The sequence below is a fragment of the Eschrichtius robustus genome, chromosome 1 (assembly GCF_028021215.1).
Source record: "Eschrichtius robustus isolate mEscRob2 chromosome 1, mEscRob2.pri, whole genome shotgun sequence".
NCBI lineage: Eukaryota > Metazoa > Chordata > Mammalia > Artiodactyla > Eschrichtiidae > Eschrichtius > Eschrichtius robustus.
Window position 1 is genome coordinate 4,775,702 of NC_090824.1, and position 14,749 is coordinate 4,790,450.

At 57.0% G+C, this 14,749-nt stretch overlaps 1 protein-coding gene across 3 annotated transcripts in view; it reads right to left on the bottom strand.

The window, feature by feature from the left end:
• Positions 1–4,861: 4,861 nt before the first annotated feature.
• WDR25 (WD repeat domain 25) overlaps positions 4,862–14,749 on the bottom strand; it is a 137,496-nt gene continuing 127,608 nt past the window's right edge. For all 3 annotated transcript variants that reach the window (XM_068540486.1, XM_068540505.1, XM_068540495.1), the window contains exons 5-7: positions 8,529–8,699; positions 5,892–6,032; positions 4,862–5,313 (exon numbers count right to left, since the gene is read on the bottom strand). In XM_068540486.1, coding sequence (XP_068396587.1) covers positions 5,092–5,313; positions 5,892–6,032; positions 8,529–8,699 — 534 coding nt within the window. In that variant the 3' untranslated portion in view covers positions 4,862–5,091. The remainder of the gene's footprint in view (positions 5,314–5,891; positions 6,033–8,528; positions 8,700–14,749) is intronic.

A 14,749-nucleotide genomic window follows, 5' to 3' on the forward strand; every position in this document is an offset into this window, starting at 1 on the left:
GGACTGCCATCAGAACCTCTGTGTCCTCTACCTCTGTGTCCCTGCCTCCTTAAGACCCACACCTCGGTGTCACCGTGCTCAACCTGCATTCTTCCAGGTCACTAATTCTCCTCTGCTGCGTCCATTCAGCTGCCAAACACAGCCACCAAGTTTTTAGTTTTAGTTATTAATGTTTTCCATTTCTAGAAGTTCTGTCTGGTTATTCTACAAACCCACTATGCCACTTTCTAATAGTTTCCTATTCCCTGGAGATATTTCCAAGCTTGTCTTTTGTTTCCTTAGAGCGGGCACAGCTGGCTCACTGTCTGGGTCTGACACGTCCATCAGGTGGGGTCTGTGTAGACCTGTTTATCTTGGTTCCTGCCCATGTCGCCTTGTTTCTTTGTGTGCCTGGTTTGAGCATGCTCGTTGATGCCCTTGAGAAAGTACTTGTGAACGTTCTGCAAGGCCTAGGATGGAGGGCCCCTCCTCCAGGGGGCTTTACGTCTGCTTCTTCCAGGGGCTGGGCACTTCCCACTGGGAGGGGACCACCTTGGCCCAGGTGCATGCCTGAAGTTCTCCGGCCCACCCAGCTTCGTGTAGCTCCAGGGTGCCTGCACCTGACCTGCCCCTGCAGGCCCCACTGCCCACCCCCAGGAGCAGATGCGCCCCAGGAAGCAGCCTCCGGGCGGGGGAGGGGCTGTGGAGAGGCTCGGCAGTCAGCTCCCCTGTCTGGGGCCCAGTTTCCCTGTGGGCAGGTGGGGAAGCAACCCTCACCGAACTGGGGGGCAAATGGGAGGGTGGAGGGGAAAACACATGGGCCCTGGCACCCAGCAGGCTCTCGCTCAGAGACGCTCCCAGAGGGGCCCTGGCCTCGTCAGCACCACGTGGGTTGTGAGACTGGACCACAGGGCTGGGAACCCCAAGGACTTTGCAGTCTGGGCCCAGAAGGCCAGGCCCCGACATGGTCACTTCAGAGTCTGAGTGCTCTTCCCCGCAGACGGCCAACAGGCCTCACAGAGCTGCCCTGCCATGGCCTCTGAAGCCAGCCACAGCCGGGGTGGGCTTCCCTCCTTCACCAAGCACCCCCCTCGCTCCACTCCGGTCCTGCCTCACTCCCAACAGGACCCTGGCTGTGCACCCACCGTCCACCGACCCTTCTGTCCATGTTTCTTCTCAACCCACAGCGGGCAGTGCAGGGCTGCGTGACCTTGGGCAAGTCCTGGGCCCTCTGGGCCAGGTTCCCCTTCTGGAGCCTGAGGACGCTGACTCGTGAGCTCCCCAGGGGCCCTCGAGACCGGTGGCTGTCCCACTGCATGGAGAGCCCCGGGCTGGGCCAGAGGTGGGTCCCCAGGGAGGGGAGGAGCACAGACTTCCCGGGCCTGTCCCTCTGCCCTCCGAGCATCGGTCTCCTCGGCGGGACGGTGGGGCTCACGGCCACCTCGCGGGGGCTGCAAGCGTCAGCCTCACTCAGCAAAGTCACGGCCGCGCTCAGCAGGAGACACAGCCACGCTGGCATCTCCACATGAAACCGTTCTTCTCCCACGACGGCTTCAGATCTGTATTTCAGATTTATGGGTGAGGCGAAGGTAGGCACTCAGCCCCGGGAAGGTGGGTGGAGGGGAGAGCCCACACTCCTTTTTCATTCCTGCTCCATACTTTCTAAATTTAGCTCTCTTATTTTAAAATTGCAAATGGTGAACTCCTAGACACCTTGCAGAGGATCAGGAGTCTTGAATGCTCTTTGGAAGACAGCACTTGGAAAAAAAAACAGATAAAGGGTACGGAGAGCACCTGCCATTCTTCCCAGTAAAATAACCTAAGAAGGGGGTAGGGCTTGCAGGGCGCGTAGTTAAGAAATCAAATCCACAGGGGAGGGGTGCTAAGAAACAGCCGCAGTGGTGTCTGGGGATACCTGGATATCCCTGTCCCAGGAGGGTCAGAGCTTTGGCTGGTTCAAGGTGACCAGTGTGGTAAAGAAACGGCCTCCAAGGACAGAGATTTGGCTGGTGTTTGCCCCAAGAGAAGTCGAAAGCGTACCAGCCCACAAAGGCCCCGTGCAAGCAGGTGATGGGTCTGGGACCCGTGTTGTCCTGGCCCCAAATCCCACAGGGCTGCAGGTAGCCAGGGTGTGGACTCAGCACAGGGGAGGGGCCGGGCAGCTCGGTGGGCAGGGAGGTCGTCCCCTGGCCACACCCCAGCGCCCACGCCAAAGCCACTTGAGTACAGTCTGTAACTGATGCTCATTAAACAAATGAGTGGTCATATTAACACATTACAGTGGAGAGAGCAGTCAGCAAACCACGTGATGAAATTCTCACTCAGAAGACATTCCACATCAAGGAAGGCAGAAAAACGCCCGCTTCGGGCTGGGCTAGAGAGCAGGATGTCTGGACCCCAGGATCTGGGGCTGGATGCAAGGTGGGGGCAGGAGAGGCGGGCGAGAGGCACCTGGGAAGGCCAGGCCCCCCTAGCCCCAGACGAGCACAGCCTCCCCTCCTGGCCTGTGTCTGGGTTCATTCACACGTCGTCAATCCATCCGACAAATGCCTGCCAAGGGACTGTTCAGGCTGGCCCTGGGGGGACACACCCTCATGACAATACTGTGGGGGTCCCATCACTCTCCCCTCCAGCTGCATAGTGGCAGCTATGCCTGGCCAGGGGCCCCTGGTCTGGGGCGGGCATGTGACACAAGCCAGCCAATCAGAGGCCTTCCCTGAGACTTGTCAACTGGGAGTAGCTCACTGGGGGCTTCTGCCGTGAGAGTGAGCCAGAGCTGGCCGGAGAGGGTCTCGCCAGACCAGGTCTGAGGATGAACCCAACTGCGCCCTCTGGCCTGAACTGGCTCAATTCCTGCACCAGTGGCTGGGCTGACACTGACGCTGATATTATCACTAATACTGATACTCCCACTGCTGGCTCCTGAGCGCCTGCTGCATACACGTCCTGCCGAGAGCTATCGCACCCAATCTCGTGAATCCCCACAAGCTGGGTACTATGAGTTCTCATTTACAGCAGGGGACGCTGAGGCACAGGGCAGCTCAGCACTGGCTGTGACCGCACAATAGCGAAAGGGGGTGACGGGGTTGAAGTCCACGGCCGTCTGATCCCAAAGCCCACATCCTGTAGGCAGGTCTTACCTGCAGTTATTCACAGAATGCCTCCCGCACGCAGTGGCCAGGGATGCAGCCGGGAGCAGGGCCCTGCGAGCCCGGGAAGTTTGCACTGCACTGAGCACGCACGCTGGGAGGCAGCATCAGGAGGGGACGGGGCTCAGGGCGCCTGTTACACTCGGAGCCCTGAAGGAGCAGGGCGGGGGGTGCTGGGGGAAGAGGGGCCCAGCACAGGGGGCAGCGGGAGGCAGCTGTAACCTGGGAAGGCTTCACAGAGGAAGTGACCCCAGGGCGGGCTTCACAGGTCACAGAGCTCCCCACTCAGAGCAGGCGAAGACACTTGGGGGCGTGAGGGGTGAGGCAGGAGTGTCCACTGCCTGCCCAGGCTCTGAGTGGATGCACACTGAGCCTCCCCTCTGCTCAGGCTGGGGCAGCCCCCCGTGCGGGCCTCCACTTCCGCCAGGGCTGAGCGTGCGGTGCGGTTATCTTTCCCTCCACCAAAGAAGCCATTCTTGAGCCTTCTTGAGCCTTGAGCCTTGAGCCATTCTTGAGCCTTCCACCCTGAAGTGATTCCACCCTGAGCTTCCAGCACACCCAGCCCAGGGGACACAGGGTCACTGGGACCCTGCATCCTGCCCAGGCCTGGGGAGTTCCCTTCCTTCACCCTCCGAGGGGCATGGTGTGAGGGACACCCAGGATCCTGTGCTCGCCACCCACCCACACGCTTGGCTCTGGTCTCTCCAGCCCAGCTCGGGGACACAGCATGCCAACACCCACTGCAGGCCAGGCTTCGTGCTGACTGCAGGGGACGAGGACGAAGGACAGACAAGGAGTCGGCCCTCAGGATGAGTCCCACCTCAGGGCCTTTGCACTGCCCTTCCCTCTGCTTGGGATGCCCTGCCTGTGGACCCCAAGATTCCCAAGGGCCCGGGGGTGAGTTAGACACACTGAAATAAATGTTTACCACCAGCCCCAGCAAGCCCCAGAGCCCCTCCCAATCTGCCCAGTCCCCCTCCCCAGACTGGAGCTCCCAGGGTGCTGACACCCACCACACACTTGACCTTCTTGGACCCTCACAGCAAGCCTGCAGGCTGGGGATTCTGACACCACTTTACAGAGGGGGGAACTGAGGCTCCGAGAGGAAATATGACTTGGTCTCAGCTACTCTGACAGCAGAGCCGGGCCTGGAGCCCAGGTTCTGGAGAGGCCAGGCTGGGCACCACCTGCTCCTGTGGCCTCTCCTCACGTCCCCTGTGTTTTCTCACTGACCCCCTGCCGGGGACACCCTCCTCACAGGCTCATGGTCTGCCCCCTCCAGGGAGACTTCCAAGGCTTCAGGGATGCCCCTGTCCTGAGACGTGCACCTTTGGTCCCCACCCTCACCCGTCGGTGGATCTTTGGGCTCCTGGGGCTTAGGGCTCCTCAAGGGCCCTTTGCTTCTCCACATTGCTCCCTCCCCCGGGGCAGACGCACTCCCGTGGGCAGCGCACACACCTGACAGGCAGTGGGCAAGGAGGAGCGCAGATGGCCCAGGGCTCGGGCAAACCCGGGGACCCCGCTGGCCACGCTTCGGGGGAGAGAGAGGGCGGCCCGCACCTGAGCAGGCCCTGTGAGACTGGGGGGCGGGCAGACCTGGACCCAGAGCCCCCGGGGGCTGCCCCCCTCCAGCTCCCACCCCAGTTTTTGTCTCCAAGCTCCAGCAGGCCTGCGAGTGGGGAGCCGATACATATTTGTCGCTGAAATAACCTAAGAAATAGCAAAACACTCACGTTTATTGAGCATCACCAGCAGCATGCCAGGTGCTTTTGCTAATGTAGCCCTCGGAACCCCGAGACACAGGGATTTTGTCCCCATTTTACAGATGAGGACGCTGAGGCTCAGAGGGCGGAGAAGGCGGCATCCACCCGAGCCCGACCCCGAAGCCAACCTCAGGTCCTCGTCATCACACACACCGACCACCCACCCCGGCCGGTGTCTGGAAGGTTCCACGCTGGGAGGCTCAGTGCCAGATCTTAACGTCGCCCTCCCAGGAGCAGGTGGCGAGGACGGAGGGCAGCACGGGGTGGAAGGTGGTGCCCACACAGGCCTGCGTGTGCCCGTGCAGCGTGCGGGCGCGGCTGGCGGTGCGGAAGCTGTACACCAGGACCCGGCCGTCGGCACTGCCCGTCAGCAGCAGGTCACCGTCTGGAGAGCACTCGCAGCCCACCGAGTAGCCTTCCACCTGCAGAGGGTGATCCGGGGTGAGCAGGCCACGCGGCACAGGGCGCACGGCCTCCCTGCCCCTCCCGCAGGGGAGCGCGCTGGGGCCCAGAGCCGGCCAGGAGCAGGGCTGGGCCTCACACCCAGCGGCCGAGCTCCTGCCGTGAGCCCGGGGCCCCGGCACGGGCCTGTGTCACAAGGCTGGTTCAGTGTAATCCAGGGAGCCCAGCTCTAGCCCAGCTGATGGCGTCTGGCCTCAGCGCCAGGCGCTGGGGCCCCACTGGCTCTGCCCCGTGAGGCAGCCCTCAGCAGGGAAAGGGGGCAGATGGAGAAACAGCCCCACCCCCGTTCCGTCCTGCGCCCCTCCCCAAGCCCCGTGACCTGTCCCCGTGAGCCGACAGACAGATCAAGGAAACCGTCCCTGCCCAGCAGCTGGGGCCCGGGGCCTAGAGTGGACACCAGGCCACGTGGCATGGGGTCACCTGGGAAACAGGAAACACACATTGCCTGGACAGAGGGTCCATGCCCTCAGGGGCCGCAAGCCCCTTGCTGGCGTTGTCAGTGGGACAACCTTCCACCTGGGGGACGGGGCCGAGGTACCTTGTGCCCCTCGTAGCGCCGTCGTCTGCTCATCCGGTAGGGCCACACGGCGGAGAAGAGGGCCAGGTAGTTGCCGTTGGTCTGCGCCAGGAACACAGGCTCCCTCGGGTGCAAGGTGAGGCTGGGGCAGGTGTACCTCTCCTGAGAAAGAGCAGGGCCACAGAGAGGGTGGAGGGGGCTCCCACCTGGGCTTCTGCCTCTGATGGACTCACCCCCCAAACTCTGCCCGTGGGGCCTCGGGCCCTCTGCCCAGACCTTGGCTTAGGGGTCTGTGTGAATTTCCTGCTGCTGCTGTAACAAAATGCCTCCAATTTCATGGCTTAAAGCAACACACATTTATTATCTTACAGTTCTGGAGGTCAGAAGTCCGAAACGGTCTCTCTGGGCTAACTAAACTCAAGATGCCAGCAGGGCTTTGTTCCCTCCGGAGTCTTTAGGGGGGAATCTGCTACCTTGTCCTTTCCGGCTTCTAGGGGCCCCCTGCACTCCTTGGCTCATGGCCTTTGGAGTAGACTGAAAAATGTCCCACCAAATACTTCCATGTCCTAATTCCTGGGACCTGTGAATGTCACCTTATATGTCCAAAAAAAAAAAAAAAAAAGGCGGTGGGAACTTGCAGATATAATTAACTTAAGGATCTTGAGATGAGGAGATTATCGTGTATTACTGCCCTAAATGCAATCACATGAACCCTTATAAAAGGGAAGCAGAGGAGATCAGACACACAGAGGAGGCGATGTGAAGACGGAGCAGAGAGAGACCTGAAGATGCTGGCATGGAGACCGGAGTGATGCAGCCACGAGCCGAGTATCACCAGCGGCCACCAGAAGCTGGAAGAAGCAAGGGACAGATGCTCCCCCGAGCCTCCAAGGGGAGCGGGCCCTGACAACATCTTGATTTCAGCCCCGTGATAGTTTTTACAAACTTCTGGCCTCCGTCACTGAAAGAATACACTTCTATTGATTTAAGCCACCAGGTTTATGGTAATTTGTAATTTATTACACAGCGATAGAAAATGAATTCACACGCCCATCTCCCCACCTCCACAGTGAGCCGTCGAGGGTCCCCAACCCAGCCCAGGGTCCCTCGCAGCCAGAACGCATAGTAAGTGAGAAGGTGACTGGCCAAGCGGGGAGGTAAACGCCTGCACAAGGGGTTCCAAACAGGAGGGGAAATCTCACTGTTTAACAGGCTCGGTCACACAGAAACACCCCTAAAAGCTCCCTTCTCCATTGTACCTGTTCCGTGTTCTAAGTGATGTCCTGAAGCCACAGCCTCTAAATGAGGCTAAATTCAGAGGGTGACGTCAGGAGCAGTTGGAACCATGGCTGCAGACTAATGTGCTGTCAGAGGCACATGGTAACCTGATAACGAGCTCCCGATGTGACGCTACCAGGCAGAGTGCCTGCTCGCCTGCACAGAAGGTGAGGAGGTGTGACCCTAGGAGGGCTGGTGCCTCAGGCACACAGCACTTTCTCTACCTCACTTGCTTCCCTGGTCTCTGCAGGGCCGTCAGAGGCAGGACGCCCTGCTGGCTAGACATGCCCCGCCGGGCCCTCCCAGGGCTCATCTTTCTCAGGGGGTTGCACTAGAACCCTGAAGTGACGGTCTAGAGGCAGGTTGGCTCAGGGTCACTTAGAATCCTCTAAGAACAAGGGAAAAAGCAGGGAGAGGAAGATGGTGTATATATACACCTGACATATATTTTTAAATTCAGGGTGGCAGCACCAAAGAGATTAGCCATAGCTAATTTGAAATCTTAAAAGACGATGGTGGGTGGTGATAGTGATGTTGGTGATGGCGCTGATGATAATGATGGTGGTGATGGTGATGGTGATGATTGAGGATGGTGGTGATGATGGTGATGGTAGTGATGATGATGATAGTGGTGATGGTAATAGAGGTGATGGTGATGATGATGGCGGTGATGGTGGTGATATAGTGGTGATGGTGATGGATATGGTAATAGAGGTGCTGGTGATGATAGGTAGTGCATTTTATGGAGAACTCCCTGTGCCTGGCACTGTGCTAGATTCTTTATAAGTATTTATGTCTTTTAATTCTCAAAGCCATTCTATGAGGCAAGAAACATTCTCACCCTCAGTTTACGAGGAGAAAAATGAGAATCAAAGAGGGTAAATAATGGGCCCAGGCCCTCTGCTTGTAAGTGGTGAATGCAGGATTTTAATGCAGGTGGTCTACCTTCGGGGTCCCTGCTTGAACCCTTGAGTCACAGCCCCTGCCAAAACCACTGAGCAAGGGCAAGGTGGAACCCTGCAGGCTGGCTGGGGTGGCAGAGGGAGGGTAGGGGTGTCTCAGGTGTGCATCCACGTTCCCGTGGATCTGGACCGGGCCGCCCCTCCACACCCTTACCCCGGGGCCAGGCTGTGCTGGGCGGAGGACGAGTGAGAGGACCGTTAGGGAGTCACTCCAATCTGGGAGCCAGTGGAAGGTTCTCTGGGCAGGCCTGGACCTGCATTTTGCCTTCCCCGACCCTACAGATTTCAGGCAGCCCATCTGTCTCCAAAGGTCCTGTCTGCTGAACCATCTCCTTAAAAGTGACCTGGGACCCCAGACAGCCCGGGACTACACAGATGCACCCTGAAACTGAAAGCAATGCCAAACAGGGTTTCTCACGTGGAAAATCTGGTTGGAGATTTTGGCGGAGCTCCGGAAATCCCAGGCAATAATGGTGCGGTCGGCAGAGTCCCGGCTCGAAGCATCTGTGCTGCTCAGAAACTCAGAGCCTTCCCGGAGGAAGAGGATGTCCAAGGTCTGCTGGATGGTGGCCTTGTAGCTTCTCACCACCTGCAAGAGCGGGCACCCGTCATGCCGGTGGGCCCCAGGGGTACAGGGCGGGTGCCCACACACAGGGACAAGGAGGGCCACTGAGTGCCCTGAGGGCTGGAGAGTTTTGAGAGGCTGGTGCTGGAAAACGCGCCCCCAGGCTGAGGAGACCAAGCGTGGAGGTGGGGCTGCTGCGGGGTGACCTCAGGACCTGCCCCGTGATACCTCCACAGCCTTGCCTCCCCCCACGGACAGTCCTCCGCGTCCCACGCCCTCCCCACACCCACTGGCGCGTGGGCCCAGGGAGGCATGAAGATCTCCCCAGTCAGACTGGTCCCCTGGAGAGCAGCGGGGGCCCAACGAAGGAGAGCTTAGGGAAGGGCCCACGCCTAGCCAAGGGCACCTAAGGGCACCAATGACGCCCATCAATACCAGGGCCATACTCTGTGCGAGGGCCTTGCTTCTGAAGAGGTCGCGTAATTCACAGCTTTCAAAGCCTCAGCCTAACGTCCCTGGAGTGGTAAGTGCATCGTGGGAGGCAGTGTCCTCGAGCCCACGGAGCCAGAACCACAGCATGTAAGTTAGCTTTAAAGACACTCTTTCTTTCTTATGTCATCACCAACATTCCACAGCCTCCTGTCTCTAAACTAACGTAATTAAGCGTCAAGCTGTTGTTCTGCTTTCTTCAGGGCGTTTTCTCACATGAACCTTCCAGCCTACAGCAACTGGGCTGGGCAGGGGCAGGGTGGGGGTCCCAGCACCCGGACTAACACGTACCTCCATGCAGTAAACTCCTGGGCGACACAACTTTAAATTGCAATAGTGAGCACCCGGCCGCGGGCACAGTGCCTCGGGCCCGCCTGCCGGGCCTGGCGGCCTGTTTACCAGCTCCCAGGGCGCCACCATGTGGCCACAGCATAAACACAGCTCTCCGGCACCTCGGCAGCCGGCCGTGAAACGAGCTGTCTTCATACTTATTTAAAAACTGGAGTTTAGGGGCTTCCCTGGTGGTGCAGTGGTTAAGAATCCGCCTGCCAAGGCAGCGGACACGGGTTCGAGCCCTGGTCCCGGAAGATCGCATGTGCCGCAGAGCAACTAAGCCTGTGCGCCACAACTACTGAAGCCTGTGCGCCTAGAGCCCGTGCTCTGCAGCAAGAGAAGCCACCGCAGTGAGAAGCCCGCGCACCACAAGGAAGAGTAGCCCCCGCTCACCGCAACTAGAGAAAGCCCGCACGCAGCAACGAAGACCCAACGCAGCCAAAAATAAATAAATAAATATAATTTAAAATAGTAAATAAATACAAAATAAATAAAAAACTGGAGTTTACAAACTTTCAAATGTTTCAGACCTAGATTTTCTATCATCCTCTTTCTAATATACATAAGTCAAATTCACATTAAATGCAGCACTCCATAAATCCAATTTAGACAGAGGGGTATTTTGAGACCCATTCTCCAGATGCGGAACACTGAGGCTCAGAGAGATGCAAGGGTTTGCTCCAGGGTGCAGGGCCAGGGTGTGGTGCTTCTCTGGGGCCCACATCCCCGTCTCCTGCTGGCCAAGTCCTGCCTCAGTAAACGCTGGGACAAATTCCTGGGGGAGGGTGGGGAACAAACCATTACCTTCTCTGAGCCTCTTCAGAAGCAGCCCTCAGCTAGGGCGATTTCAGGGTGGGCCCCCTGGAGCCTGAGGAATAGTCCAGGGGTAGAAAAGTGAGGGCAGCCCTGCAGGCCTCTGAACACTGGCCAGCCTGTGTAGCTGCTCCCCAGGCAGCGTGGAACTGCCCACCTCCCTCCCTCCCTTCCTCTCCCACTCTGTGCACCAGGATCCCACATGCCCGCTTTGCCCTCCCAGGTAGCCATGAGTCTCCTGGAGTGTGGACTGTAAGGAAAGCTCCAGACCCCTGGCCAGGAGGGGCATAGGAGCTGTGCTGCTGGCAGATGCTCTGGCCTGCCCAGTCTGGAGCTGGGGCAGCGGTCTAGGGCCTGGGAGGGGACGTGGACCACCAGAGTCCCCAACATGTGCTCTGATAAGTGCACAACATCCCGACTCAAAGAACAGCGCTGTCCCAAGGCAGGGTTTGGAATCTTCTCTGGTGGGAAGAGAAGGGAGGGGATGGAGCAAGGCCCGCCCGTCATCATGGCTCCAGATCCATTCCCTCCTCCCATCCCCAGCGCCACAGTCACCTCTGACTTAAACCACTCTCCCCACCAGCCATCCCAGGCCTCCATCTGCCAAGGCCACATGGGGCCTGAAGGCCTTCCTGCCGCCTTTCCTGAAGCCCTCCCCATCACCACAGGCCAGGCGAGGAGCAGGGAATCAAGGATGGCAGGGGCAGCAAGTGCCAGGAGAGGAATAAGTCCGGCCCAACTCACGTCCGTAGATGTGGCCTGTGCACTGAGGAGCGTCTCCTCCCGGGCGGTGGGGACACAGCCCCAAGAGCCCATAGGGAATGGCTGCCGATGGGCAGGACTGTGACATCCATGGGCACCTGAGCCCCTCTCCAGTGGTGGCACCTGGATCCCCACACGCACTCGGGAAACACACTGACCCAGGAAAGCCTGGAGGAAGAGGAGGGCCTGTTGACTTCCAGCCACTGGCCGGGGGTTTCACAGAAATCATCTCCTGATGGCAGCAGGAGGAAGCTGCCCCCAGAGGGCGGTGTGAAGGCCCAGAGAAGCAATGTGCCAGGGGTCCTCGGCCTGTCCCCGGCAGAACTACCCACGTGCCCACCAACACACCACCTGCCTTTTCCAGGAGAACGAAAACCCTTGTTGTGTACACTTCCTGAGAATGGATGGAAATGGCCCAATTCATTAGGGCGTCGTAAAATCGAATGGCCGGGAAACAAGCCGTGTTACGGGCGATCCCTGCCAATAACGCTGCTGTAAGTAGAAGGCTGACCTTTGAAGTGATTGCCGCTGAACATGATTTACTTGCCTTCACAACTGCTGCTGCCCCGGGAAAGAGCAGAGGAGCCATTTGTGTGTCTAGCTGGTGGGTTTTATGGCAACCTTAATTACACCGACAGCTGGTACGTCCCATCCCAGGGGCGTGGGACAGCGCTACACGGGCTTAACTAGCTGGATCCAGAGGGAACTTCACTCAGACTCTTCTGGCAACCAGGGCCTCTGTCGGCAGACAGTTGTAGACACTTGGCCAAAAGTCTACAGCTATGGGAAAAATGGAAGACGTGATCAAGACACATTCAGGTGTGACGAAAATCACTGAATATCCTTAAAATCTTGTCTGCTTGGCCCACCAAACAGACCTGGGTAACTCTGGGCTGCTCTGGATTCATCCGAAGGCTCACCTATCCCTCCCCGGGGCCGTGCCACTTCCGAGGTGCGTGGGGTTGGGGGGCAGGCTCTGGTCCTGGCCAGCTGCCGACTCACCGTGTGCCCGGGGCATCCCTGCCCGCTCCGCGGCTGGTTTTGAGTCATCACCACCAGGGGCCTGGACCGGACAACAAGCCAGCCTCTCGCGTCTATGCGCTGCTGGACCCCAGAAAGAGGGAGGGCTGGGGGCCCCAGCGCCCCCTCCCCTCCACCCCGGCCAGTCCTCTGCACCCAAGCCTGGAGGGAAAGTGAGGGAGACACTGCTCTGGGCCCCCCCGGATGGCCGAGGCCACCTGCCCGCCCCACAGGACTGTGAGTTCCTGGGGACAGACGCCTGTCACATTTCTGGGGCACCCTTGGCCAGGACTGGGTCTGCACACTGCAGGCATCAGTAAGTTGTGCTGAATTAAGGGCTGGATCAGTGAATGAGCAGATAAACAAATGGACGGACGAACGAAAGGACAACTTGAAAGGTCTCTGGCTGCCAGTAACAGGCGGGCCCTTGGGGCTGAGGCAATGCACGTGGACCTGCTGCCACCGGCTCCAGCAGGCGCCCTGGGAGACGATGTTCATTCACAGTCCCTCCGTGGCCCTCGGCGTGGAGACAAGGACCTCCAAGACCGTGGAGGGGGGAGGGGAGGGAAGGGCGCAGTGCATGCATACCACCGCCAGACATCCGGAGGCGGGAGGGCCAAGCTCTCAGGCGGACACCCGGGTATCTGAGCCTGATGGCCTATCACTGGCTGCGCGCCGCTGGGCAGGCAGCTCACCTCTCAGCGCTTCAGTCTCCACACCTATAAGGTGGGGCTGATAGCAGGACCTACAGCTTGGGCGTGAAGGACGGTGACAGGCCTGGCCAAGCGGCCAACACACAGCAGATGCTCATAAACCTCTTCCCAGGCCGGCCAGAGCTAGTCCCTGGGATGGGGCTGGGAGTCCTTGGGCAAGTCCCTTCTCCCCAAATTTCAATTCCTTCCCCTTGAATATATTGGTCTCTTCAAATTCTAAGATGCGAGGAGTCTCTGCACAATGGCAAACTGGAGAGGTGAGTAAAGAGCCCCTTTCTACGGTTTAAAATCACACGAGTAAAAGTAGCCAATCACATGGGATAGTGTACACCAAAAGTGCTCTGTGGATAATTTTTTAAAAAAAAAACAGAGGGGCTTCCCTGGTGGTGCAGTGGTTGAGAGTCTACCTGCCAATGCAGGGGACACGGGTTCGAGCCCTGGTCTGGGAAGATCCCACATGCCACGGAGCAACTGGGCCCGTGAGCCACAATTACTGAGCCTGCACGTCTGGAGCCTGTGCTCCGCAACAAGAGAGGCCGCGATGGTGAGAGGCCCGCGCACCGCGATGAAGAGTGGTCCCCACTTGCCGCAATTGGAGAAAGCCCTCGCACAGAAACGAAGACTCAACACAGTCATAAATAAATAAATAAATAAATAAATAAATAAAAGACCGTGAATTTCTTAAAAAAAAAAAAAACAAAACAGAAATTTATATTAAAAAAAACGAAACTATACAAATATGAAAAGAGAGTATGATTGAATTTTTCTACAATCTGAGAGTAGGGGAAACTTCCCTGGTTATCACTCCAAGGCCAGAGCAATAAGAGAAAAGATGCATAAATCTGGCTACATGAAAATAATAGTAGTAGTAGTAATAATAATAAACATTATTGCACGGCATAAAAAACAGGTAAATAATTAAGAAAAATAAAAAAGACAAATGGGAGAGAGATTTGCAACTTATATTAGAGGCAAAGGTCACTGTCCCTAATACACAGACAGTGTCTAAAAATTGATGAAAAAGACCAAGAGCTCTACAGAAAAATGGGCAAGAGAAGTGAACAGAGAGTTCATATGAGAGGGCATGTAACTGGTCCTTCAGTCTTGCTCATAAGAAACGAAATTTTAAATTACATGGAGATATCATTTCTTACTTATCAGATTAGAAAAGCCAGAAGTTTGACAACACACTCCGTTAGGTGGCTGTTGGGCATTACTTACTTTGCACACTGCTGACAGAAATGCAAAATGGTACAGAGCCTATGGAGAGAATTCGGGCGACACCAAGCAAAACAGCATGTGCCTTGTTACTCGGCAATATACATAACCCAGCAACCCGACTTGTAGGAACTGATCCCAAAGTTACAGCAGCAAACACCAGAAAACATAAGCACAAGGCCGCTGAAAGCAGCACTACTTGTAAAATTAAAAAAGCAGAAATAACCCAAATGTACAAGAAGGGACCAGTTAAACAGACATCAGTCCAGACACACTCTGGAATACCATGTGTGCTGCTGTAAAGAGGGAGGCCCATCTCCCCGCCTGCTGTGGGCTGGCTTCCAGGAGGCACTGCTCAGTGCAAAAGCAAGGTGGAGAGAAAAAGGGCGTACAGTAAATACGAGAGGTTTGTGTTTGCTTCCATAAAAACAGTAGAAAGATGAACCAGAAACTAAATAAATAAATCAGTCAGACTGCCTCTAGAGGGGAGAGGACAGAATGAGGGAGACAGGGCTAGAGGCAGAAAGTAGAGGATTTCTATAGAGGGGCAGACAGTAAATATTTTAGGGTTTGGAAGCTACATTTAGTCACTGTTGCATACTCTTCTGTGTGTGTGTGTGCGCGCGTGCGCATGTGTGTGTGTGTGTGTGTGTGTGTGTGTTACAGCCATTTAAAAATGTAAAAACCATTCTTAACTCAAGGACCATACAAAAACAGGTCGTGCCA